Here is a 27,664-nt window from a genome sequence, read left to right on the forward strand (position 1 = left end):
AGCTTCTCTCCCCTGGAGACACAAGATTTGATTAAACTCCTGATGTCTACTCAATCAGGTCCTCTGTTGGATCTATGCCTAGCTGACGTGATGAAGCTAATTCCAGAAACCATTGTGGAAGCTCTTCCTTCCCTGTTCAATCATATTTTTAAGGTGGGACATTTCCCCCAAAAATGGGAAATGGCATCCATCCTGCCCCTGCTTAAAAAAGAACCTCAACCCCAAATCCCGAACAACTACAGACCTATTTCCTGCCTCCCACTACCTGCGAAAATGATCGAGAAAACTGTAAATGTAAATGTATGGATACTTGTATATCGCACGACTACCCGGAGGTCTCTCGGCACTTGTACGAATACCGCTGTGGAACCCATCCTGGCTTTCCCTGTGAGGCGTCCACTCCTGGGCACCCCCAAGGTGGGGGCCAGACATCCTTAGCGTTGTGGGGGCCGTTGTGGAGATTAAGCAAGCTATTTCCCAGAGTTGCAGAGTGGGACTCCATGATTGGAATGGCACCGAGGCGAGAATTATCAGGTCCGTGGAATTTTTGAGCCCAAGACCCACCGAGGCGGGGAATTGAACCCTGGTCCCGGGCTAGACCTCTGCATCAGGGTCTGCCGCTCTAATCATTGAGCCACACTTCTCCAGCTTTGAACGTGAACTCAGTCGGTTCTTGCAGACCAATAACATCTTCGACCCAATGCAGTTTGTATTCAGATCGGAACACAGCACCGAACTGGCTTTAATCAAGTCCACCGAGTAGGTTAGAGAGGCCTTGGACCAAGGAGGCACCGCAATTCTGATCATGTTAGATCTCTCGGCGGCCTTCAACACTGTCTATCATAATGCTTTCATAGACCGGTTATCAGAAAATGGAGTTCAAGGCATGGCCTGGAACCTCCTTAAATCATTCCTTACCGACAGACTACAATCAGTGGATTTGGACAAGGCTAGGTCCAAACCCTTCTCCTTGCCGTGTGTGGTACCTCAGGGGTCCTCCCTGAGTCCCACACGTTTCAATGTATACGTGTCACCGCTGGGAGCCCTGATAAGAACATTCGGGTTCCAACTGACGTCTTATGCAGATGACACGCAAATAGTACTGTCTCTTCAGCGTGGCGAGGAATCGGAAACTGGTAGGAAATGTCACGACTGTATGAAAGCTATCTCGTATTGGATGGCGTCCAACTGCCTGAGACTGAATTCCGGGAAAACTGAAGTCATCATTTTCAGGAATAACATTAATATCTGGACACCGGAATGGTGGCCAAGTGAACTGGGAACGCTTCCAGAACAATCTGAAAATGTGAAGAACTTGGGGGTGATTGTTGATAAGAAACTCACTTTTGAAGACCAGATCAATGGGGTTGTCTCCTCATGTTTTTTTCTCAACAGAATTCTGAGGAAAATAAAGTTTCTTCTTTCTGATGATAGCCTGAGAGCTGCAGTTACAGCTGCACTTATTATGGCATGCTTGGACTATTGTAATGTTCTCTATTTGAACATTCAAAATAGACTCATGAGCAAACTCCAAGTAGTGCAGAACACAGCAGCCAGGCTATTGACAGGTACACCTAGGTTCGTCTCAGTCAAGAGGGAACTAAGACAGCTTCATTGGCTTCCTGTGAAACAGCGAGCTCAGTTCAAAGTCCTTTGTACAGATTTCAAGGCCCTAAATGGTAATGGTCCTGACTATCTGAAACAACGGTTTCAATGGTATGTCCCGAGTAGAACCTTGCGCTCTCTGACAGCAAAACAAGTGATGATTTTCTTAGTTAAAAGAGCCTCATGGGTGGCAGGAGTTTCATTATCTTTGCCTCTAAGGCCTGGAATAACCTACCGTTTCACCTCAGAAATGCAACCGGGCTCCTCTCCTTCAGAAGGGATCTGAAAACGTGGCTTTTGACAGTATAGATGCCTCACTTCGCGGGAACCTTTTAGGCAGCACTCAGCGCCAGGACACCTTAGGTTAACAGCCGCGCTTTAGAAATCTTAATAACATAACATATACGTATACATATATATACACTGAAAAAAAACCATATATACACATACAGCCACTTGCACACCTACACACAAGAATACAGTCACACAGCCATTCACATAATATGTGAGTAGTATCACTCAGTAATAGTGGACCTAGTATACTAATTTAACTTTCATAGTAGGTTAGCATATATGTTTAACAATCGTAAACTCTTTAGAAAATGCTTACACACACTAGATGATGTCATCAGTGATGTCACTGACCATACCTTGAGTGATGTAATATGTGATATCATAACTAGTGCATTTCAGGAACGTAGGTTATAGTTAGCTCAGGTAACTATAACCTGAATTTCATTGGTTTTGTATGACTGAAATCTGAACCCAACTATAACCTCCTGTAACCTTTGGGCTTTGCAAGTGAATTTCTAAGGCTTTTAAATTCAATTTCCTAACTATAACATCCCTATAACCTATATTTTTTAATTGACTTTCTAAGGTTTTACAAATTCTATTTCTTAACTATAATATCCCTGTAACGTTTGTTATTTTAAGTGAATTTCTATGTTTTTTTTTAACTAGTAGTCGTGTTTGCTGAGTGGTAGAGAAAAGGAACGGGCCCATGAAGACCTCTCAGCAATCCTGCTGTGTGGGAATTACTGTATGTAATAGGAGGTGTAGTTGACCCCTAAGGATCCTCACGGGCCAAGGGGACTTCACCCCCAACTAGTAGTGCATCAGGAGGCCCGTTTGCAGTGTGGTGGAGAAAGGGGGCTGGCCTCCAACTACCTCACACCAATCCTGCTGTGTGGACTTACTGGAGGTAACAGGAGGTGTAGTTGTCCCCCAAGGACTCTTAATAGCCAAGGGGACATCATCCTCAAACTAGTTGTGTGCAAGCAGGCTTGTTTGCAGTGTTGTGTAGAAAGGGTGATGGCCTCCGACAACCTCTCAGCAATCCGGCTAAAAGAGACCTATTGGAGGTAACAGGAGAGGTAGTTGGCCCCCAAGGACCTTCAGCTGACTAGGGGATTTCATCCCCAAACCAGTAGTGCACCAGGAGTTGTGTTTGCAGAGTGATGGTGCAAGGGTCGGGTCTCCGGTGACTTGCCGGTCTGCTTTTTGTACTTTAATTTAAAGATTAGGGGAGGGACAAATACTCTGCTTTCAGCAAGTGAGAGCATTTGTGAGCACTCACTTGCCAAAAGAGGGAAGCTCTCAGCAAGCCAAGGAAAACTGCAATGTACCAGGGCTGGGCACCCCTGAGACAATGCAGGAGCAGGTACCGGGGGACGGTAGTCCCCAGGGCCATGAATGGCTCCAGGAGGGGGGCCCCTCTAGAATGTTTCCTCTAACCCCAGGGAGGTGGTGGTCCCCGGAGTTGCGGGGGGTCCCCCACACTCATTTGTATTAAATCCCAGGGAAAGTGGTGGTTCCAGGGACTACTATAAGCCCTAGGCGGGGGCCCCATGTGACCCCATCTTTTTCCAACCCCCGGTGCCCCTGGGGGCACAATAAATTGAAAGCGCAGGAAACCGTGTTTTTGTTTTCTTAAATTTCTGGAAATGTTAGAATATGGCAGCTAATTTTTATACGTTTAAAAAAAATGCTTTTTAGCAGTAGTAGGGTCTCTGGGGGACCCCTGCACCACGGCCAGGGGATCAGGGTGCCCTACTCTGCCCCTTTTCTTTTTCAAGCTGACTCCCAAGATGCCTGCCAACACTTCCTGGTTGAAGTGTTGGCAGCCATTCAGATTTTGGCATTGATCACTTAATTCTCTGCAAGAATCTGCAGACCTAAATATCTATATTTTTACACAATATCGCACAATCTGTGTAAAGGTAGATTTTACCTTTCTGCCAAATTAGGTGTAATTGCGTCCATCGTTTTGGCTGTAGTTGTGTTCAAAGTCCTATGGGAATTAATATGGGGAAAACACGTTATGGGACCCCCTTTTTCCTCCCCTGCTTAATGGAACACCCTGAAACTTTCAACACAGCAGCTGGAACCCCTAAAGTATATAAATTCCGTTAATATTCATCAAGCAGCACCAAAGTTATTGGCAAAAGAAAAAACACTCTTCCTTTGGCAACGAGGTCCTAACTATAACAACCTTCTGGTGACCTTCAGTAGGTAATATATATATATATATATATATAAATGTATTCACTGAAAACACCAAATGTTACAGGGAAATTATAGTTAGGTGCACTTCTGGCAACTTTGTGGATGCTTCTTAACAGCAAACTAGCTTATTACCAAACTACTGTTTTAGAGCTCCTAGCAGTCTTCTCTTGGAGTGAAATCCTACAGTAAGTAATGCAAAACAACACCCTACATCTTCATTTGTTTGCCTGTGTTCGTGTGCGGTAATAATTATGTTGCAGTATCATTTGTTCTGCTTGCCTTTTTGCTTTGTATTTAAGTAGCTATACTTCACTAGGTGCACCATTCATGCAGCTAACTAACTCGGTTTGCAATAAGATTAAAACAGGGCCTGATCCAGTACCTTGGTGGCTTATGTCGAAGAGTATAACGTGTTGCATGACACAGATGGACCACTTCAAAATTGGAGCAAAAAAGTAAACTGTGGTGGAGTCAAATAGGGCCATACCCTAAACTAGCTTGACAAAACCATCTTAGATTGTCACCCATACTTGTCCATGTGTGTAGGCAGCCATTTTGAAATGTTTTTTGTCACGTGGTAACAAAATTACAAGATAGCTTTGTGTGTGTGTGTGTGTATGCGTGTGTACACGTGGGCAAGCTTACTCAGGCATGGTGGCCATTTTACAAAGACGTGACAAAGTCTGTTCCAAAATTCCTGCCCATGCATCCACATGCATGCTTCAACAGCCATCTGGAAAAGGCTTTGGCGATACATTGACTTAATAGATCAGTTCCAGGACCTTAAAGGTGAGCCCTACTTGCTTTGACAATGCTTGTTTCATTTTACCTTCAGTATTTTTTAAATTCTACCTTAACTTTCTTAGGTATGTTCCATGTAATTTGACTGAGTTTACCTGACTGTTATCCTTTGTTGTTATTGTCTTTTATATCTCTTTATCAGGAACATCTCTAAACCAGCCTCTAGTACCTTGCTGTTTTCCTGACCTTTTCCATAGTTTATGTTGGATATGTGTCATATAGGAGGAGCAGCATGGTGATCTCTGCCAGGTGCTTCCAGGCAGCCTCTCCCACTGGAGAACGCCTAGCCTGCTTGCTCAATGCTGACTGTCTTATAAAAGGACTTCAGGCTCATTCAAAATCCAGTCAACTCCTGAAAGGACGCAAAGCTTTCCCACCATCAGACTTTGAGGCACTTGACTCGAGCTTGAAGCAACAGGTGAGGAAGGTCTGTGTGTATGTATATATATATATATATATATATATATATATATATATATATATATATATATATATATATATATATATATATATGTGTGTGTGTGTGTGTGTTATATAAATATATATGTTTATATATATATTTTTTTTTTAAATCGATATCATATTGTAGTATTGGACTTTACTGTGGATTAATTGACTAGAAAGACAGCACAACATCTTGATCGAAGCAAGGACAGCTATCCAATTTGCCAGGCAGTTTTCTGGGAGTGCTTGGACTTTAAGGGGCAGATTTACAAGTCCCTTGCGCCTCATTTACGCCACCATTGCGTCACCTTTGTGACGCAGCGGCGGCGCAAATCCTGTGCCATGGTGCGGGGTACTTACAACGTGACGCATCTGGGAGATGCGTCACGTTGTAAAGCCCTGTGCCACATGTAGGCGTTCCTGCGCAGGGAGGGCGTTCCGGCGCAGGAACGCCTCCTAAAAGTGGCTGAGTGAAATCTACAAGATTTCACTCAGTCACTTTTAGGCCCATGCTGCGTCAAAACCCTGCACCTGCCTGAAGCAGGCGTAAGGATTGATGCAGCATTAGCAAGATAGGGCCCCCCAGATCATTGCTGGAGCTGCGTCGTGCTTGCGACGCAACTCCAGCAATGCGCCACTTTTACAGCACAGATGCGTGACGCATCTGTGCCGTTTTTGCCCATGGTGCGCCGCATTATAAATGCGGCGCATCCATGGTGGCGGAGCTGTGGCGCACAATAACTGGCGCATCCCTGCTGATATGCAGGGATGCGCCAGTTATTGTAAATATGCCCCGAAGTACTTTGCATTTAGAACGTGCTGCCTATGAGGAGATCAATTTGGCTTCAACTTTACCCCCGACTGCGTAATGGAAACATAACAGCTTTTAACGCTCTGAGCAGAGGGCAATAATTCTGAAGGAGATTATTCTCCCTCTCCCTCTCTCTCTCTCTCTCTCTCTCTCTCTCTCTCTCTCTCTCTATATATATATATATATATATATATATATATATATATGAGAAAGTAAATATATAAACTAAAGTCCTATAGGCCATAACAGTCGGCTGTGTACTGCTTCCCGCTTGAGCACTAGGACTCAGTTCAGCCAGTCAAGATGTTGTGATGCTCCTGAAAGTGGGTCAAACTTGTACAGCCGTATCCAAGTTTAGCAGCACATTTCCGCACCGCTAGCTATTTTACGAAACTGGCAAGAACATTTTAAATTAAATGTTGTAGTTATTGAAATGTGTTTTGACTGGCGCTGCGATGACCGGGGAGCAGCAGTCGGCTGCTGCGCTGCAGGGAAGGTGTGGCCGGCAGGCCTAGGAATAAAGCACTCAGGACAAGTGGCTTAGGGGCATATTAACAAGTGGCAGCGATAAGTATCGCTGGCCGCTCTTAGCGTGAGTAATTTTATCACCTGCTATCGCAGGAAATTATCGCCATGCTAGCGTTGTATTAACAGCGCATAGCGATAATTTCCCAGCGATAGCGATGTTTTCCATAGAACATCGCTGGTTTTCCAGCGACGTTCCATGGAAAGCGGCAATAACCTTGCTGATACGACCCTGTGGTCGTATCAGCATAATCCACCCCCAATGGTAAGTATAGCTAAGTCTGCATTTTAGAGATGTTAGTTTTTGGAGAAAACAGCTGTGTTCTCCAAAAACTAACGTCTGCTAAAACGCGTGGGCAGCCTTGTGAATATCGCGATGTGTACATCAGCGATATTTAGAAGGTTGTACTGCCGAGTGACGCCCACTTTGCATCTCATTAGAGATGCAAAGGGAGGCGTCGGGTAAAAGGGTGCTAACATGCGCTAATGCATGTTATCACCCTCTTGTAAATAGGGCGATATTTTTATCTCCGCTTTTTTGGCTTTAAAAGCCAAAAAAGCGGAGATATGGCCCTTGTAAATATGCCCCTTGGTTTTTAGCAGTGGTGGTGCAGGTAGTTCTAAACTGGCCCCACTTGCCCGCGCCCACATGTATTACTTGTGACCCACGTGGTACGCGAGACCGGGTAACATATTGAGGACACACCTGCTGCACACGGGTGCGTCCTTTGACTCCATTCTACCAGTTATCTCACTAGCGGAACATTACAAAAGGGATGGTGAATCAGGTGTGGGGATTGTTCGTGTTTTGTTTTTCTTAAACAAATTGCAGGTTTGTGAGTTTGTTTTTGAAAAACAAAATAAAATGTTTGTGAAGTGACGGGAAATCTGATGAGGGCTGTCTAGCAAACACCTGCAAACTAAAAGGAACCATTGTACGGTAATGGCCGCAGGGACAGCATTCACCTCTAAATTTGGCAGAAGGCAGTTCATCAGGGTGGGAGGCACCCTGACGTGTTATCTTTCATCCGTAAAACTCACAATCAGACCCTTCGAGGGGCCTTTACAGGGCCCGTGGAGTTGCAGTGGGTTTCGCATGATTATGTATTTGTAGCATTTGCCACGTAATCCATCATCGAAAACATAATCTGCAGAGTTTAGCAAAAAATGTTTTGTTTCAAGCGCAAACACATAAATAATTACAAACATTACGGAGAGTTGGGTTCCTGCACACCGGAACCTTTCTCACAAAGGTTGGCTGGTCATCTTGAGTTTACTTATTGCTTGGGAGTTTAATTTTTACTAATATGGTGAACTCTTTTCCTAGGCATTATGCCAAAATAATGAACTAATACTACTACAAAAATGTGCGGCATTATGTTGTATAACTATCTGTTTCTTGTTGCATAATTTGTTTGACCCTGCCACATAATTTGGTCCTCCTCTGCCGCATAATTCGAGTGTCCCTGCCTATAAAGAAAAGGTGCAGAAGTGGGTGCGTTAAGGTATGCCAGTGGTTAAAATTATGGCTTGGCAGAATGTGAATGCATACCTGCCAACACACATGGTGCCGCCGTGTGTCACACGACATTGGCTCCCATCACACGGTCCCGCAGTGAGGAGCCGATATCACAAGGTAGCAGGAACAAGCTGAAAACTACTTTAAATAGTGGTTTTGCAGCTCATTTTCCGAGGCTTTGAACTGCTGATGTCCATGAAGGTGTGGAACAAAAACCCAGGACACTGGCACCAGCCTCAGCAAGGATTTTTTTTTTTTCAGAGGAGGGGGCTTGGCGATGGGGTGGGGTACCTCACAGGTATATCTTAGCCCCTTTCAAGGTTCTATCCCCTCCTCAAACAGTGAGATTTTTCTGCAAGTTGGCAGGTATGAGAATGAGGCAGGCGCCAGCTCTGATGCAACATTAGTTCCTGCAGAGTGAACGCTGGGCCACCTGATGACGACTCTGGAACATTTATTGCAGCTGGGTTTCGTCTTCACCCTTGTCATCCACATATGCAAATCGTGGGTGTGTATAGGACGCTGATGTGTATGTCTGTTTGACTAAGATTTCTCCTCCTTGTAACACATGGGCATGGTATGTTAGGAAGCCTCTAACATCATAACATTAGGTATGACACAAATACATCTCATTTTCAAAGGAAGCTCTTGTGTGCCACTCTGTTATCAGTAAAAAGTATATCTTTGATTGTTTGTCTTTGTAACACGTGGCTCCTACACATATGCAATTCTGTGTGGAATAATATTTAGTAACATCATGCAGAAGTTCTTCTATAATCAGGACAAGGGAATGTGTGTCTTTATTATTTCACTCTACTGTGTGGAGGATTCGGTACATGTATGAGAAATAACCCCAGCCTCTGTATTAGTGTAGGTGGTGATGGTAGCGCAGATTGCAGGGCGTCCATCAATATGTAGATATGCCTTTAAATGTTCTCCTAATCCACCCTCGTACTCCTACAGCAGCTCCTAGCTGCCAAAGGGCTGCGATTCCGGATGACGTCATGCTGGCAGGAAACAGAAGTGCCCCCGGCCTGCATTGCAGTCTCATGCTCCATTTATATGCTATATATGAACAATGGCCTATAGATTCACATTCCAACATCTCCTAAAGTGTTAGAAATGTGTATCTAATCTTTGACATATATGGGGCCCTAAAGACCTTTACATTTCAGTGCAGTTCCCAGATGTGGATATTGGGGTACATCTGGCGGCGTCGGTAGCCCTCCTCACCAGAACTGGTGCATTGCTGGACATTGGGTGCAATAGGCACTCGCTCCCTGACCCTTCTTCTACCCGCAGGTCCCCTTCGAGAAGTAGGGCCTGTTGCCTCTGAAACTTCAGCTGAACCTTAGCAATGGACTAAGTGGCCCCTGCTGCAAACCACTGGCCATAGACTCATGAATCAGGGCCTCCGACCTCTCAGTAGTTTTCAGAATCAAGCTGCATACCTCCGAGTCTCCTCACAGAAAGGCAGGCTGTCCCTGAAGGTGTACTTTAGTCTGTGCAGCCTGAGGATATTACAAACAGCTGTCAACACAAATGACCACTGTCGAGGACATCAAAGACTCCAGTGAATCTGGCCATCTTAATTACCCCTGCAGTGCAAGCCCACATCATACGAGAACATTAGGACAGTTAGAATATTCCCTAGAATGCTGGGTATTTCTGTGACAGTGCAGTGAAGGGTACCATCTTGCCACCTGTACCCAACCTCAACTGTTTAAAATATACAGCTTTGCTCTCCTATTTTCCTGTCTCCCTTAGAACAATCCCAGCAGAGGTACAACAGCTGACCTCCAGGAAATCCATGGATCCCAGAAAGTGTATCTTGCTTGTGGCAGGTCTTCTGTTCCTGGAGATCTCTAGCCCTGTGGAGGCTTGCACATGTGCCCCTCTAGTTCTACAGAACAGTTACTGCGATACAGCTGCTATTGGTGAGTTGAAAAAAATAAAAGAAAATGATATTCTTTACTTCTGTTTTTTAAGAAATCGTTGCTTTTTAATGTCTGGCATTAGGCAAGACCCTTTGATTTTACTAAAATTATATATTTAATATACTTCTACTTAGGGGTTCTCAGCCAGAGCTCTTCACCCATTCATCTGCTGTTGTGTCATTCACATGTTTCTTATATATTTAATATACTTCTATATAGGGGTTCTCAGACAGAACTCTTCATCCATTCATCTGCTGTTGTGTCATTCACATGTTTCTTATATATTTAATATACTTCTATATAGGGGTTCTCAGACAGAACTCTTCATCCATTCATCTGCTGTTGTGTCCTTCACATGTTTCTTATATATTTAATATACTTCTATATAGGGGTTCTCAGACAGAACTCTTCATCCATTCATCTGCTGTTATGTCCTTCACATGTTTCTTATATATTTAATATACTTCTATATAGGGGTTCTCAGACAGAACTCTTCATCCATTCATCTGCTGTTGTGTCCTTCACATGTTTCTTATATATTTAATATACTTCTATATAGGGGTTCTCAGACAGAACTCTTCATCCATTCATCTGCTGTTGTGTCCTTCACATGTTTCTTATATATTTAATATACTTCTACTTAGGGGTTCTCAGACAGAACTCTTCATCCATTCATCTGCTGTTGTGTCATTCACATGTTTCTTCTTTTAACTACAGCATGCAGCACAGTGCAATGGGTCAGCCGACTTCATTCACTGATTAACATCACAGTGAGTGACAGCAGCTGGCTCTTTCACAAGGAGCACATCCATACACAAAGTAGTTCCTTTCAGTGCCAGGGACCACTATGTTTCAGTGTGTGCATTTTGAGACCCCAACAATATATTTTTGCTGTTCACCACTGTTTTGTTTAGGTAGAGCTAATCGGACAGCACAGCTGTTCCAAGCTTACCAAGAGCCCATCTGTGGTTTTAGCCTGCTCATTGCTTACCACTGGTTAGCTTTAATGCCACTCATATTGCTTACTTCTTATTCAATGGCTTTCCGTATTGTAGCTTTTCAATCTTGTGTTTGTCACTCCACTGGGGCATAGCATCTCAAGCAACTGTCTGAGTGACTGGCATGTTATCAATCAATCAATCAATCAATCAATCAATCAATCAATCAATCAATCAATCAATCAATCAATCATTCTATCGGGGATTTATAGAGTGCAAGGCTACTCACAGAGTGTCCTGGTGCTAAAAAGGATTATGTTCAACTGAACCCTCTCACACTTGTGTCCTCACTGAAAATCTGCATTGAAAAAGCAGGTTTTGAATGATGCCTTAACCCCTTCGGTGCCACGCCCTTTCCCCCTCCTGTGCCGGGCGTTGCATACGCGGGTGGGGTTCATGACGAGATAGTCTCGTAATGGGCACTGCGCGACCGTGCTCCATGACAAGACTATCTCGTCATGGGCACAGAGGAGGTTAAGCAATTTTCCTCCCTCGATGCACTCACATTTGGATGAAGGGCATTCCACTCCAGTGCAGCAAGTTGGGAGAAAGATGAAAAAACAAATTTTTTTCTGACTAGCACTACATGTTCCAATATGTGGGAAGGGAGCCAAACAACAAGATCTCTGTATTCTGGCATTAAATTGTAAATTACTAGCCCACATCCACTGAAAACAGCCACCAGACAGTTCTTAAATGTCTTCGGTCCTTCAGGACAGTTGTTTCTATGGAAAGAAAAAGTAATGTGTCATCAGCAGATGACACTATCCGGACCCCAAAGAACTCAACTAAGGAGGCCAAAGGAGCCATATACATGTTAAACAGAGTTGGGCTTAGAGCAGATCCTTGTGGGACCCCAAAATTGGTTACTTTACGGTTGGAAGCATACAGAGCCATCCAGAAACACTGGTTTCTATTGGTGAGAAAAGAGCCAAACCATGCCAGAACAGAACCTCTGACTCCGATGTCTTTCTTTCAGCCTCTTTTGCATGATCAAGTACCAACTTGATGGAACCTGTTAACTCCACTAGTACTGATTCGGTCTAAATCTTGACTGTGAGTAGTGTAACAACTGCCCCTGTTCAAAGCTTTTGGAGAGCTGCCCATTCATGAGCTTCTCCAATATCTTTGACACCGCGGGTAAAAGGGAAATCTGCCTGAAATTACCAAGCACTGTACTGTCTGCCAACAGTGTTTTTTTAGTAAATGAATTAGTTTGGCCGGTTTCCAGCAAGTTGACAGTGGCTGATTGGATGAAACTATTGAATAATTGATTCAGAAGCAGATTGGTCATCTTCAAGCTAGCAATTAAAACCCATGGAGGGCATGGATCATTAGGTGAACCAAAAGCGATTTATAAATTCCACTGCTGACTTTTAGAGACCGTTTTTTTCTTTTATCTTAATTACTTCATGAGTGTGAGTGTCTTTTTCATCTGTCTCATCTGCTTCTCTTCCTCCACCCCCACTTATGTTGCTTTCTCTTGCCTGTATACAATGCCTAAGTTATGGACTTGTAAATACTGGAGCTTAAAGGTTGCGGTGCCAAATACAAAGACTGTGGAGTATTGATAACCCCTCATGCCTCTTTATTCTGAGGCATGAGAGAGGCAATTGGACGGGCAATGCCTGACCTTTATCTCAGTCTTGAGGGTTCTTTTTTACTCCTCAATTCTCCCATTGTCTCAATTTTTCCATCTTTCTCTACCTTCTTTTTTCATCCTTTTGTATTTTGTATTTCCTGCTCCGCTCTGGATCAAGGTTTTATAAGGAAAAAATAAGTGCCAGTGGGCCCCACCTGCAACCTGCACCTCAAGTTAAGCACTGCCCAAATATTTCTCCCCCACCTTCCCCAGCATTCCACTTTTCCACTGTTCTCTGGTTGCTTCTCTGCCCACCCTCCTTGTGCTTCTATGACCCTAGCTCTCTGTGTTACTTTCCCCACCCTCCATATTGCTTCCCCTGTGTATCTTGCTCCATTCTACATTACCACGTGTTGCTACCCCAATCGCTCCTCCTTGAAAAGAAGCCTTTGCGCTATTTGTTTTTTATTTTGCTGATCCATTGTGAATTGGTAAATAAAAAGAAAAGTAAAGGCCTATGTTTTGTTAAATAAAAATAAAAGTAAAGGCAAATGTACCTACAAAATAACACATCCACTGCAGTTATATGATCACACCTATTTTTAGGTATGCTGCACATTATCAGTGATGCTATACGGCATAGCTAAAAACATTGACAAAGCCCACAGGTCCCAAAGGTGAGACCTACTGGGTTTGCCAGTGATTGCCTTTATGTTGGTGAAAGCCAGGATGCAACCATTTTAGATTTATTCCTTGCATATATGAATGACCTAGACATCCAATTAAATTATTCAAAATCCTATATTATGACTTGTGGTCACCCATGCTCTAAGCCCAAGCTTTTTAAAATGGGAGATTACAACTTAGTAAAGGTGAAAGATTTTAATTATTTAGGGATTCTTTTTATTCAATCACTTAGTTGGACATCACTTTTAAGATTAAGACGTCAGTCCTTCAGTAGGAACATTGAGGCCATATTTAGATTTGCTCAAAAGTCAAAAGCAAACCAATCATAGAAATTCTGAGTTTGTATAGGAGCAACATATGATGGTGAGAACATATGGTGCCGGGCTATGGGGCTACAGTAAAACTGGTATTCTTCTAAGAGTAGAAACTCATTTTACTCGCTATTGTAAGTACCGGATGGCACAGGTGGTTAAATATGCTAGAAGGAACTCAGGATAACATACGTGGAGGATCTGATTGATTTGGCCCCTTTACTACTCCGGGTCAAAATGTGGGGGTCACCCGAGGCCCGCCTAACTAGCACATGCATGCATTACTGACTGACTGTCACTTGAAAGGGCAGATCAAATTTCATGGCTCTTATAATTGAAAGAATAATTTAAAAAAAACTAGGTTTACTTAAACTATAAGAAAATCCCTGTATAATTGGGCCAGAACATAAGCTATGCATCAATGAATGCCTCTTGGAACACCCTATGAATATTCATCTAGAAAGGCTCAGACTAAAGAAACAATTGTCAAATATTCCCAAGTCTCAGCAACACACAGTAAAGAGCGTTATTTAGGGTGGATTAAAACCCTACATATTGCTATTGGCTAACTCTTTTTAGACTGCGCATATTCCACTTTAAATTTGCCTTTTCCATGTCGGGGTCATGGAAGCAAGATTTACCACCTTCTGTATACGATTATGCCTCACAGCACTACACTAGTCACTTAACTTTGTTCTGTACTTTGAACACAGGGCATGAGACACTCTTTCCTGGCTCCACTTTTGCATGAATGAAACCTGAGACACATAAAGGAAGGATTAATATGTCAGTCTTTAGGATCCCCAGAAATTTGTTATGCGTTATTACATTTTATCAAATTTGCATTTTGCATTAGTAAACGATATAGACCACAATAACACATAATTTGATGGAATGACTCAATTGACAGATATGTATCTTCTTAACTTTCTTTTATTGTTAAAATGACAATGGTCTCGGATCTTAGTGCAATCAAAGAAGGGCTTGTTTTCAAACTGCTGGGAAAATTATTTTTAAAAGTGCATCATAAATCAATTTTAATATATGGGTTTTAATGCTGACATTTTTAAATGTATTTTATTTCTTTTGCTATGCTTTTATGGCTCCCACCGCATAAAGACTTGTTTGACTTATTGAGTAGGGTGTTAACCCCCTAAGCAACCACCACAATCCAGGCCAGGGTGAACCACAAAAATCAATAAATTAACTTGTGCTTAACCCTCTGTTAGCTTGGCACAAAAGCAGTCACGCTTATCTTAGTGGAAATGTGCAAAGTATTATGCAGCACTTGAATAGTAATAAAGTAAAAACACAACACAAGAAAAATCCCACAGCAATTAAAAAACTAGAGTAAATTTAAATAATTTTTTTGACAACAAAACGATAAAAATTCAATTAGTAAAACCAGAGCTATAAATTTTTAAAGCTGCCTGCCTGAACAATGCAGGGGTGACAAGTCCTTCGGGTGAAGGCAAAGCACAGCCTATTTAGTTATTTAGTTACAAGTGGGGCTGCACCCAGCTCTGTCCCACCACCCTGCCAGTTGATAGCCCATCCAGGCAGACCAAATCCCTCTATTTTGTAACTGTCTCGGACGAATAAACAAAGTTCAACTGCCAACTACAACTAGTCAAGTGACCCAGTAACAGGCTGCAGGCCCCAACTAGTTAGGGCAGGAAAATGCCAACTTTCTAAAAGTGTCTTGTAAAACTTGTAACTTAAAATCCTATTTTACCATTAAAGAGGATTTTTTGTTGCAATTTCTCAAACACCAAACATGTAAAGTTCACCTGTTCCCAATCAAAAAATTGCAGTTATTAAATATAATAAGGCAACCAAATGTTATCCTATGAGAGAGGTAGGCCTCACAGTAGTTAAAAACTAATGTAGGTGTTTTTCACGACCAGAGCATGTGAAACTTAAAAGTGCATCTCCAACCTTTTAATTATAATGCACCCTGTCCTATGGCCTACCTTAAGGGTGACATATCCAATAAAAGGGGAATTTAAGGCTTGGCAATGGGGTTATGTTACCAAGTCAAATTTGCAGTTGAAAATTGCATTCAGGCTCCAATGGCAGATCTGGAACATATTTTAAGGAGCTATTTAAGTGGGTGGCACAATATGTGTTTCAGCCCCACTAGTAGCATTTAATTTACAAGTCCTGGGTGTATGTCATACAATCCTACAAAGGTCTTATAAGTAAATTAAATATGTCATTCATGTGTAAGCCAATTTTCCCATGCTCAAATGAGAGAGCATAAAAATGTTAGCACTGGTTGGCAGTGGTAAAGTGCACAGAGTCCTAAAGCCAACAAAAACAAATTCAGCAAAATAGGAGGGGTAAAGGCAACATTTTGGGGATGGTCCTGCAGAGAGGGCCAAGTCCAACAGTGCTTCACACACTATGCACTTGCAAAACAAAGTAAGCTTACTGGGTCAGTTCACATGTCTCTTTAAAGCTTACTCTGGATAAGTCCAAGTATGGCTTCCTGCACAAGAGATGCGAACTAAGGGGCCAGTATGGCTTTTGATAATAGACAAATTACATATATTTAATAGCCTGCGATCTTCATATGTGAGCATCGATAGAGACTAACAATGAGAACATTCCAAAACGAATACATATGTGTAATGCCATTATAACCATAGATAGTCCTGTCCTAATTCTCAAGACCCACCAGAATCAAGATAAAGAAACCCCTCTCCAAAGGTATAGACATCTTAAAACGTTTTAAGTCAGTTCAGGCTGAATGCAATGGAGCAAGGGCCAGATATAGGAGCCATGCAAGGCCTGCTGAACAAAAGTACCTTGATCCCAGTCGCACCAACAAGATGTGGGGTGCAGCAGGGCAATGCATTGGTGTTGATGTCACAGTCAAGGTGATGTGTCAATGTTCTCAATGCAATGATGGTGATGCGCCGGTTCCGAAGACAAAGCGCCGGGTCTGTGATGTATAAAATATAATAGGGTAATTCCAATGTTATGCTATGGGATAGATAGGCATTGCAGAAGTGAAAAATGAATTTTGGAATTTTTCACTACCAGGACATGTAAAACTCAAAAGTATATGTCCTACTTTTTAAATATGCTGCACTTTGCTCTTGGGGCTATCCAGGGTCTTTCTTATGGGTGACATATATTTATTAAAAATGAAGGTTTAGGCCTGGCAAGGGGTTGAGCTTGCCAGGTTGAGATGGCACTTTAAAAATGCCACACAACCTCTGCAGTGGCAGGCCTGAGACATGATTAGGGCCCACTTAAGTGGGTGGCACAATCAGTGCTGCAGGTCCACTAGCAGCATTTAACTTGCAGGCCCTGAGCATATGTAGTGAACTTTAGTAGGAACTTATATGCACATTGAATATGCCATTTTGGGATGCACCAATGTTGCTATGTTTAGAGAAGAGAGAACATGCACTTTAGCACTGGTTAGCAATGGTAAAGTGCTCAGAGTCCTAAAGTCATCAAAAACGAGTTTAAAAAAAGAGGAGAAGGAAGGCAAAAAGTTTGGGGTGGCCATTCAAAGAGGGCCATTTTTCAACAAGGGAACATGTAGCCATGAAACGAGCAGTGGTAGTTACGGAGATGGAACTTCATGCTGGCTCGTGAGCTAACTGATGTCTTGATGTCTCAAAGGTCAGTTTGTTGGCTTACATAACATCAGAACTACAGGAGGGACCAGATGTTACTCAAATGACTGCTGAGGCCATCGTATGATATGAGAGCATGTCATCAGGCTTGATACATCTCAGGAGAGGCTCAAAGAACATATAATTGAGGATGCAGGCACCATACAGACTACCTACGTAGGGGTTTACCCACCAGCCCTGACTGTTGCACTGGAGAGGCATTCCCTCATGTTTTGAATTTTTAATTGGCAGCTGCAAACCCATTGCCCTAGTAGCCTGGGTGGGGGTTGGTTCTTTGTTTATCAGGGTTTACTGTTTATCTTGTGTCTTGGTCAGCAGACAATGAGCACTTAAACAGGAATCAAAGAAACAAAGGGGGAGTGAAAAGGTAGTGCTCAAACGAGCATAAGAGGTGGATTTGTCCTCCTCTGATCAGTACATATATAAACAAAGGGATCCACCCTTATAAACAGGAAAAGTAGTATTCCTCCAGATATGTGTGTCTCCTACGATGGTGGAAAGCACACAGCTTTGTTAGAATACCCCTCACCCATCAAAAGGACCCTTGGTGGCATGCTTCATCATCAGGGTCTATAGTCAGACAGTTATCAAGGTTACCTCCTCGCCTGGCAACTACCTCCTCACGGCTTCACAGAGCTGCAAGGAGGTAGTTGCCAGGTGAGGAGGTAACCTTGATAACTGTCTGACAATAGGTGCTCCTTAACTCTCGTTTTTCAGGCTCATGAGGCATTTAACGAGCAAATAAAAAAGCCATACCAGTCAAAATACCTATTGGGGTCTGGTATACAGTGCATGTAGATTGTTATATGCATCACTTAGTACTTACTTTGAGTTTTCACACATTAATCTTACAATTTAGAGTGTAGAAGGGATCTCCTTTAGCTCCTGATGAAAATCCAGGGGAGGGCTTCAAAACATGTTGACACAGGAAGCACTTCCCATTAAAGATAAGTACTTCTGTCCTATTCCCCACTTTTAACAAAATCAGCTCGAAGGAGTATTACATTTTTTTGGTTTCCGCAGAGCCAGGTATTGTTTAATCGTACACCACTGTCACATACTTCTGACCCTCCCATTCACACTCCTACACCACACATAGTATTGTTACAAAACCAGTGCTCCCACATAGTCGTAGGTTGCAGCACGCCCCGCAGCAGAGAGGGAAGACCCTGATGATGAAGCATGCTACCAAGGGTCCTTTTGGTGGGTGAGGGGTATTTTAACAAAGCTGTGTGCTTTCCACCATCGTAGGAGACACACATATCTGGAGGACCCATACTTTTCTTGTTTATAAGGATGGATCCCTTTGTTTATATATGTACTTAAGCAGGAATATCATGATATCATGGGGTAACACAGCAGACCCCTTCCCCACCGTTCTGAGAAGTACTCCTCGCCGCTAACACACCCAATGGTGATGGACAAGAAGAGGAGGGGAGGTAAAGTTTTGCGTACTTCTTACTCAAAATATGCTATGGTTTCCTGATTTGGATAGTGCCTTGGTTACCCTTTACTGTTATGTGCTCTGGCTGGTAGTGCTTTACAGCCCAACACAGCACCCTCCCTATGAGTAGGGGACTTCTTCAAGGTGCATTAGACCGATTGACTCCCCCTTTATGGGACACCTATGCGATATAGGCCTCCAGAAACCAGTAAAAATGGGCCACGCATACTCAAGAAGTTGAGCAGTGGCGGGCACACCACCTAGAGAATAGAGCCTTCTTTTTCTAATCAGACTTACATGACCTGCATAACAGTATTGATTTATTCTAATGCAAAATGGAGGCAGGGTGGAGAGTGATGGTCAAAATCCCCTGAAACTTTCATTCTTTTGGGGTCCCACCATGCTCACATACACCCAAGTGCACCAAAATCCAGAGGCACTGAAAGATCAAGGTTTTCAGGAGGTAGTGGGGATACACAATGCTCAAAACTTTGCTAAGAATGAGGGCACTGCCTCAGACGCCACAGTGGAATGGGACGCCTTCATGGCGGTTGTCAGAGGCCCATGCCTCAAGGCCACATTTGGGCAAGTTAGGGACTGTAGAAGGTCTTACAGGGAACTTCCTCACAAACTAAGCCATATCGTCTATATGGAATATATATTATGTTAAAACAGGGAGGGCGACAGAGCAGGCAGACTATTGGCTTGGCTACTCGACTTGGAACAAACTAAATTCCCATCAGAGTCATCCACGCACACCAGGGAGATCAAGACAGCACCCAAGAGGGTATTAATGCAATCTTTATAGTGCCCTGAACTCTGCCCCAGGAAGACACCAAGACGTTTTAGAGAATTACTGCCCTGGCTCCCAAAATGCAGGGCTTTGTTCTCGAGAAACCAACCTTCCTAGAGGAAAATAAACAGTTGCTTAAACAAATGACCAGAGGTAAGACTCTGGGCAACGACAGCTTACTTGTTGAATTCCATGTGCCATACGCCTCACATATAGCACAGCTGTTGCTATTAGTTGCTATTAGTACTAGAACAGTCAACACTTAGACGTCTCCTGCCTGCCCTACTGTATGAGAGAGGCCTTGCTAGTAGTCCTCTCAAATCTTAAAGGGACTCCTCTATAGGTCAGATACTACCGCCCACTGTCTTTACTAAACCTAGAGTGCAAGACATTGGGAAAGTTTCTGGCAAACCGGTTCATGCCTATCATATACGTCTTGGTGCAAAATGGTCAGAACGGCTTCACATGGGGCACGAATCATTTAACTTATAAATGCTCTTGATATTCATAGACTGAGCCAAGGTGGAGAACCAAGACCACTGGGTGCTCTCCTTAGACACAACTAAGGCCTTTGATACGCATATCTGGCCTTTCCTGATGCAGGTACTTCCAGAAAAGGGGTAGGCCAGGGGTTGGATGTGTCTCTTCTATGCGCAGCCATTGACACGGATCAGCACAGGGTAAGTGGTCTCTGAAAATATCCCTATTGAAGGGGGAATATACAGGGTTGTTGGCTCTCGCAGTTTGTTTCTCCTCCAGCAATGGAGTCCTAGCACGCCTGCTACAGAGCTAGAATCTGGATTGGGGTCTGTAAATTGTGAATCAATGGAATGTAATCTCACTGTATGTCAACAATTCTCTAGTGTGCCTCCACAGTGAACACCACAATTTACTACTCTTGATGGCCTCCATGAATGAGTTTGGAGAACTATCAGGCCTTCCTATGAGCTGAGGGAAATTATGCTTATTCCAGATCCCACCTCTGATGGAAATGCAAATGTGCTCTATACCAATGGTAGAGTGCAATGGTGATTTGACACATTTAAATAGCTGGGAGTTACCACGGGGAGTGCGACCTACTTGATGGTAATCTGGACAGGGCATTGGTGACAATGTGATGCTCAACTCCCTTCTGGCACTCCCTGCCTCTATCACCAATGGGTAGAGTCGATATCGCCAAGATGTTCATTCTTCCTGTTATATTTTTTTTTGCAGCTCTGCCGGTGGTGATCCAACAACCATTTTTCAGGGGACTGTGCTCTCTGATGACAAAATAAATATATATTTTACTATGTCAAAAGGGGGTAGGCCCAAATGCTGGCAACCATGCAACTCGCCAGGTGCCCTCTGTCCTGCAGTTCAGCCCCTCAATAACATTTGTTTTTCAAAAACAAACTTCGAAAGGTGTGCAAATAAAAACACTAATACATCCGACACCTTCCGATATTGTTTTTCAGGGTTTGGTGGCCATTTGTGCTTTTTTTCGGGGCAGGATCACAAGGCTTTTCCAAGCAAGAATCTAGCCTTCCTGGATATATTTGAAAACACATCTCCTACCAAACCAATTTTTGAGAAGCATTCATGTTGTATACAGTCATCTTCCAATGTTTTGAAATTTCACATGATCAAGGGGAGAGAATTTGAAAGATGGCCATCCAGGGAACAATGTCACAATAAATCTCAAACCCCAAGATGACATCATCAAACAAGATAACATTCTAGAATGCTTATCGTGGTGAATGTTTGAAAGATGGAGGACTGGACAAAGAGGACTCTTGCCTCTCACACTTCCACACAATCAGGCCAGGTTCTAGTAGTTCTTCCCAAAGCCAGTACAGAACAAAGCCAGAAAGTTAGATGAAATTGGCATCGTTTTTCCCCTAGTCTTTCAGGTAGTAATAGAAATCTTCCTTGGGACGGTAATACTTCCTTACTTAATAGATTATGGGATGGTAGTTGGGGGCTGATTGTCTCTTTTTTTTTGTCTGACAGTTCTCCAACTTAAAGTCTTGGAAGCCTCCCAGAAGAACGGATCCAGCCCGACGGATGTGGTGGAGGGCTTTAAAGTTCAAATCGAAAAGGTAATATGTTTTTTCTTTTTCACATTATTTTGATAGTATGGCTTTCATTAGTAGAGGGAAAACAAAACAAAAGCAGACCATTTCCCTGTTGTTTGAGCCGGGGACCAGTAGCAGCCACAGGCTGATCACAAACCCAAACACCACCATTAACCTCCAACTAAACATCTTCACTAATCTCCCACTTGGATGAATTTGAAGAATATATCTGACTAAATATCTTAGTTAGAAGAAGGAAGCCCTGTATTTGACTGGGGTACACATAGAATGGAAAACTAAGGGCTCAATTTAAATTTTGCCAATCCGGTTGTCCTGCGCCATGGCAACAAAGTAAACTACTCCATCGCCCTGGCGGAGGACCTGACTGCCAAACTTAGAAATGCTGATCTGACCGACAGATGTTTCTGTCATTCCCAGGACCATCTGCCAAGGAGTTTTCTGTAAAAGCATTGGAACTTTGTCCTACGGCAAACAATGAGCTCCTTAGGGATAAAGGGTTTGCCTGGTGGTGATGGACAGTAAAAAAGACCCAACATTTAAATCAGGGTCTTATTTTGGAGTGGAACATTGGGATGTAAAGCACCGCATGAAGGCCATTTTATTCTGTCATTAACAGCACATAAAACAGGCTTTAGCAGAAACAATACATCTTGGCTTTAAAAGGCCAAGTTATTGACTTTGGAAGTGATTTGTGCCAATCGCTAGATGCATGCACACTCTAGACTGGCGATCTTGCAATGGGTTTCTCATAAAGAAAACTCATTCTGAGACGGATACTGATGCACATGCCTGTGTAGACACATGCACAAACATGGGGCTTGAAGATTGCATACACATGGAGTGTGATGCATGGTTGACATTTTTAATGCATTGATGTAATGTGGCAACTTTAGTACAGTACAGAAAAAACTAAAAAAAACAAGTATGTATGGCGGCACTTTGCAGTTTCTTAGTCTTTATGTAAAATAAAAAATGTAAACAAAAAAATTCCAAATTTCACTTGAAAAGTGGGATGGAGGGAAGGGGTGGCAGTGAGGTTGTGGTCCGAGAAGCTGCGATGGGGGGACAGAAAGGAGAGGAACTGGTAGGGTGTTGAGGTAGAGGAAAACGCAGGGGAGAATGTAGGAAAACATATGTTCTCCAATGGAGTGCTGCTTAATAAATAAACACTGGTGAAGACACTACATTTGGCCATAACTGGATAGCTTTGTATTATTTCCACCTTGAAGGTGTTAAAGACAGTGAACACAGAGTTTCTTTTGAGGTGTGACCGCCATCTTTTGACTTTTAATGTTTGGGATAAAAGACAAGACCAAATGACGTTACTGCATGAGAGATCGCCTTAGAGACAAACGGAAAAAAAGGGTAATGGGAAGGGAGAAGAGAATGAAAGAGAAAGGGGATAGTGAGAGAAAGTAAAAAGTGGAAGCAAGCAAGGGGAAAAGGGGAAGGGGAGAAAAAGAAAAAAGAAGGGAAAGAAATTGAACAAAGTTGAAATGAGATAAAGTAGAGGAAAGCGAAAGAAGATGAGTAGAGAAGAGGCAGAGAGAAAGAAAGTCAAAAAAGAGCAGGGAGAAAATGAAAAGCATAAGAAGAAAAGAGCCAACCAGAAAGGTATACATTGAAAAGTACAGAATTGAAAGAACCCTGAGGCATATCTACAAGGCGGCGATATAAAATTATCGCCGCTTTTGCGGCCGTTTTCAGCCGAAAAGCGGCGATAATTTTATCGCTATATCAGCAAGGTCACGCTATCGAGTGAAACCTTGCCTTAGCGCCTGAATTCCTAACGGCCATCTTTGCATCTCTAATGAGATGCAAAGTGGGCGTTCCTCCCCAGGATAACGGGAGAAATGTCGCTAAGCGACATTTCTCCTATTATCAAGCCTCACGCAAAGCAGCATAGCGACAAGAAAAGTAGCAATAACCTCTGTTATCGCTACGTTCCTTACGCCTGCTTTGAAACTGACTTAGCCATGATATCCTATGGAAGGTGGATATCATAGCTAAGTATGTGAGGCCCTATCAGCAAGCTATCGCCAAACTTCGTGGGATTATCGCTGGGTTTCCAGCGATAATCTCACATTTGGCAGTTAGGGCTATGATTTTTATCGCTTTTGAGGTAAGCGTTGCTAATAGCACGCTATCTCAGCGATAAAAATCCACGCTAGCCGGCGATAATTATCTTAGCGCTAAGGTTGTTACTGATATGCCCTCCTGAGAGTAAGTGAAAAATTAATAGGGAGTAAACAAGACAGAACATGTAATGAGGGAAGGGAATATGAAGTAAAGCGAAGTATCCTTAAAAAGAAGAGGATTGAGATTTATGTAAATTGTGGAGAGGAGAAAGAATGCAAACAGGAAAGATGGATTTCTAAAAGAGAAGGAAAATAAAGCCGAGAAAGGAATTGAAACAGGATGTTTGAGAATTAATGTAGATCCTAAGCGTGCTGGTAGAATATAGGTTGCTGCCTACTAGCGAGCCTCTGAATTACCTTTACCACAATTTCTATTAACACCATTGGCAAAACTAATTGGTCTGGCCTTGGCAAGCAGTTGCAATGGTTACTTATTTTCCTACATTTTGCATTGCAAGTTTATGGCAGAGCAATACAAAGAGAATAAAAGACATGGCAGGGAAATACTTCCTATAAAATTAGAAATAAAAATTTACCATTTTAATGAATGTCAGAAGAAAATATGGTTCTTATTGGTTTAGAGAAAATATGTTATTGGTTTAGAATTAGGTTAACATGACGGCATCGTTTAAACACACATGGATGACAACATAATTCAAACTATGGCAAAAAAATGGAAAGAATTAAAAAATTTAAAAATTAAGTATTGGCCCGCCAGCACTGCCACTGAAACGCATTTCTTTTGGGTGAATGTACACACACATGTGTGCGAGTGACAGTGACAAATATCATCACTCACAGTGTCTGACAAGAGCCAATTAGGAAAGGTAATTTTAATTTTCTTTTTTCTCTTCAATGTCAGAGATAATTCACCCCCGCTAGGCGAGTTTAAATGATACAATAAATAGACCTGTTGCTCCGAAATTTAATAGGAAAGACTCCTTACAAAAATACAAGTGGAATCTACCCGCTCCTGACCCTGTGGTAAGCTTTTCTCAAATATCTATCTGGCAACGGAGGGTCAAAATCTACATAATTCTATTTCGATCTCAATAATGAAATGAGCAGAAAAAATTCTGCAATTAGAGCAGATGAATTAAATCTCTTTGAAAAACAAGTGTATCATTTTAAAGCATGATGACTCTCTTGCTAAAATCTAATAAGACATATTCTATATATATCTATATAGACATATATAAAGGCTGGCTTCCCATTCGTTATTAGGCTTGTTAGTCCCTCCTGAGTACCACCCTGCTTTCTGTTGTTGCCTTCCATGAGGAATGGCCCTTTTACTGGTGTCCTAAATCGGGTGCTTTCTTTAGCAATCCCAAGAACTATTCCCTTTATTCCGAAGCCAACTGATAGAGGAGCTTGAATGTCTTGACCCCAAATGTAATTTGGAGCCAGTTGAAGGGTGTGACCCTTTTGGTGTAAGGGATACACCGGGCTCTACCAATACTAAGTTATGGTCGGTAGACAAAGTTTAAAAAGTTTTACTTAAAATTAGTTCAAATGGAGCACCTGGCCCTAATGGAATGCCGAGCGCTATTTTTAAAGTCAAATCTGATTATTGGCCAGAGTTATTAACGGTCCTCTTCAATGAAATTCGTAAGACAGGCTGTATCCCGGATTCATGGAGGGGAAGTATAATACAACCGATCCACAAAAGTGGGCCCCAGGAGAATCCTGCAAATTATCGTTTAATTACCCTCACAGACGTAGATGCTAAAATATTTGCAAGTTGTCTGTTAGAGGAGTTGGAGTTTTGGGCGGAAAGAGAAGAATTGATTCCAATCTTTCAGACAGGATTTAGGAAGGGAGAATCGACCCTTACTAATTTGATTTTATTGTCTTTCCTAGGAGAAAGAGCCATATGTAGGAAACAAAAATTGTATATTTGTTTTATTGACTTAAAAGCCGCATTTGACTCTGTACCCAGAAATATTCTTTGAAAAAGCTAATGAATTGGGGTATATCAGAAACTCTTTTAAAAATGATCAAATTATTATACTGAAATACTTGGGTGCAGGTCAAAATTGGCAATGGTAGACATACTACCCGCCGCCTCAAAACAAATCTTGGCTTAAAACAAGGATGTGTGCTCGCTCCTTGTCTTTTTAATTTATTTATGTCTGATCTCCCAACCCATTTTAATGACATACATTCACATTCCCCTTCTGTAATGGGTAAAGAAATTAAATACTTACAGTATGCTGATGATACTATTTTACTTAGCCAAACTATGATAGGACTAAAAAGATTAATACATTCTTTTAATATATATGTAACCCAAAATGGGTTAACAATTAATATAAAAAAAACAAAAATAATGTTAATAGGAAAAGGCAAACTTGTGGTAAAGGACTTGCGTTTCAATGGTTTGTCTGTGGACTGTGTAAAAACTTATAAATATTTGGGAATTACATTTGATGATCGACTATCTTTCAGACAGCACTTCAATAACTTAGAGGCTAAAGGTACCTCACTTGCCTTTGCATTTCGAAAATTAAGAGATAAATTAGTATGCCCCAATTATGATCATTTACTTAAAGTCATGAAAGCAAAACTTATCCCCTCCCTGGACTATAGGTCTCTTATTTTTAAGGGTAGAGACGTAAAAGTATTGGAGGCCATAGTTGCAAGGACATATAAATCAGTCTTTAGGATTCCTAGGCAGATTTCATGTGCCAATTTAAGACTGGAATTTGGCTTACGGAATCAGCTCTTGGTGCGTAAAGCAGCATTTGTAAAAACACTATTGGCATTATCTCGAGCCAAGGAGGGTACGTTGGCCAATATGTGTTGGAGCGAGATTTCGACCAGTGAATACTCTAGAAGCTGGCAGGATTATTTAGCTGAGTGCCTCCTAAAATTTGATTGTCCCAAATTGGAAGACGAAACAAGGAGTAAAATGGATTATAAAAAAATAATTAATTCAACCATCGCCTTGCTGTCAGAATTGATGGATAAATATGAGTTGAGAAAAAAAAAACACTTTTGGTCTATTGCCAATTGCTTCGACAAAATGATGGCCCAACCTTATTTACTTTTTTATCATCAAAAACCCTTAATTAAGAAGAAATTTATGTTATTAAGGTTTGGAATTTATCCAACCAAAGATGGAACCCCTAAATGGGAGTCCAAATGGGCATCAAATATTTGTCGGCTTTGTGGGCAGTATGACGAAACCTTGTTGCATATGGTAACACTATGCCCAAAAATGATGAAGGAACGGAAAATAATTTTAAAACCTATTTTTAAAGAAATGGGACTTAGGACTTGTAAATCGGCATTAATATTTTGCCTAAGTGGTGTCAACGTTTATATTATACACCAATTTGTAAAATGTATGCTTATAGTAGAAAAGAAATTATGTAAGGTCGACTCCCAAAGTATATGTTAAATTTGTTAAGACTGTGATTTGTTGATGTTGCTGTTTTTAAGGTGACGATGAATTATTTTTATGGCACTTTTTAATTGATTGCTTTTATAGTACTACTTTAAAATAATGTACTAATTGTTTGTTTTTAGAGTACTATTCTTAGATAATGTTCAATTTATAATGTTTATTATTTTTAACGAATGGCACACGTGCACTTTATCCCTGAAAATTGTCACATACTGTAAACTATTTAAAAAAATGAAATAATAACTTTGAATTATCCCTAACTGGAAAAAGTTAATTGATTGTGGTCAATTTTATGCATTGTATCCTGGAATGTTTAATTAGGTAAATTGTTTGGTTTGTATTTTTTTTTTCTTTTGTCTTTGTTTGTAATGGTTTTAATTAATCAACAAATAAAAATTCAATCAATCAATTATTCCCTTTA

At 41.8% G+C, this 27,664-nt stretch overlaps 1 protein-coding gene across 2 annotated transcripts in view; it reads left to right on the top strand.

Moving 5' to 3' along the window:
* Positions 1-5,205: 5,205 nt before the first annotated feature.
* The window catches only part of LOC146796835 (metalloproteinase inhibitor 1-like), a 42,203-nt gene continuing 19,744 nt past the window's right edge, over positions 5,206-27,664 (top strand). Inside the window, exons 1-3 of one of the 2 annotated variants that reach the window (XM_085629576.1) lie at positions 5,206-5,332; positions 9,981-10,150; positions 21,611-21,699. In XM_085629576.1, the coding sequence (XP_085485702.1) occupies positions 10,024-10,150; positions 21,611-21,699 (216 nt within the window). In that variant the 5' untranslated portion in view covers positions 5,206-5,332; positions 9,981-10,023. Of the gene's footprint in view, positions 5,342-9,980; positions 10,151-21,610; positions 21,700-27,664 lie in introns of both variants that reach the window. The other variant, XM_085629577.1, reaches the window with a different exon arrangement.

Source organism: Triturus cristatus, chromosome 10 (assembly GCF_964204655.1).
Source record: "Triturus cristatus chromosome 10, aTriCri1.1, whole genome shotgun sequence".
NCBI classification, from domain to species: Eukaryota; Metazoa; Chordata; class Amphibia; order Caudata; family Salamandridae; genus Triturus; species Triturus cristatus.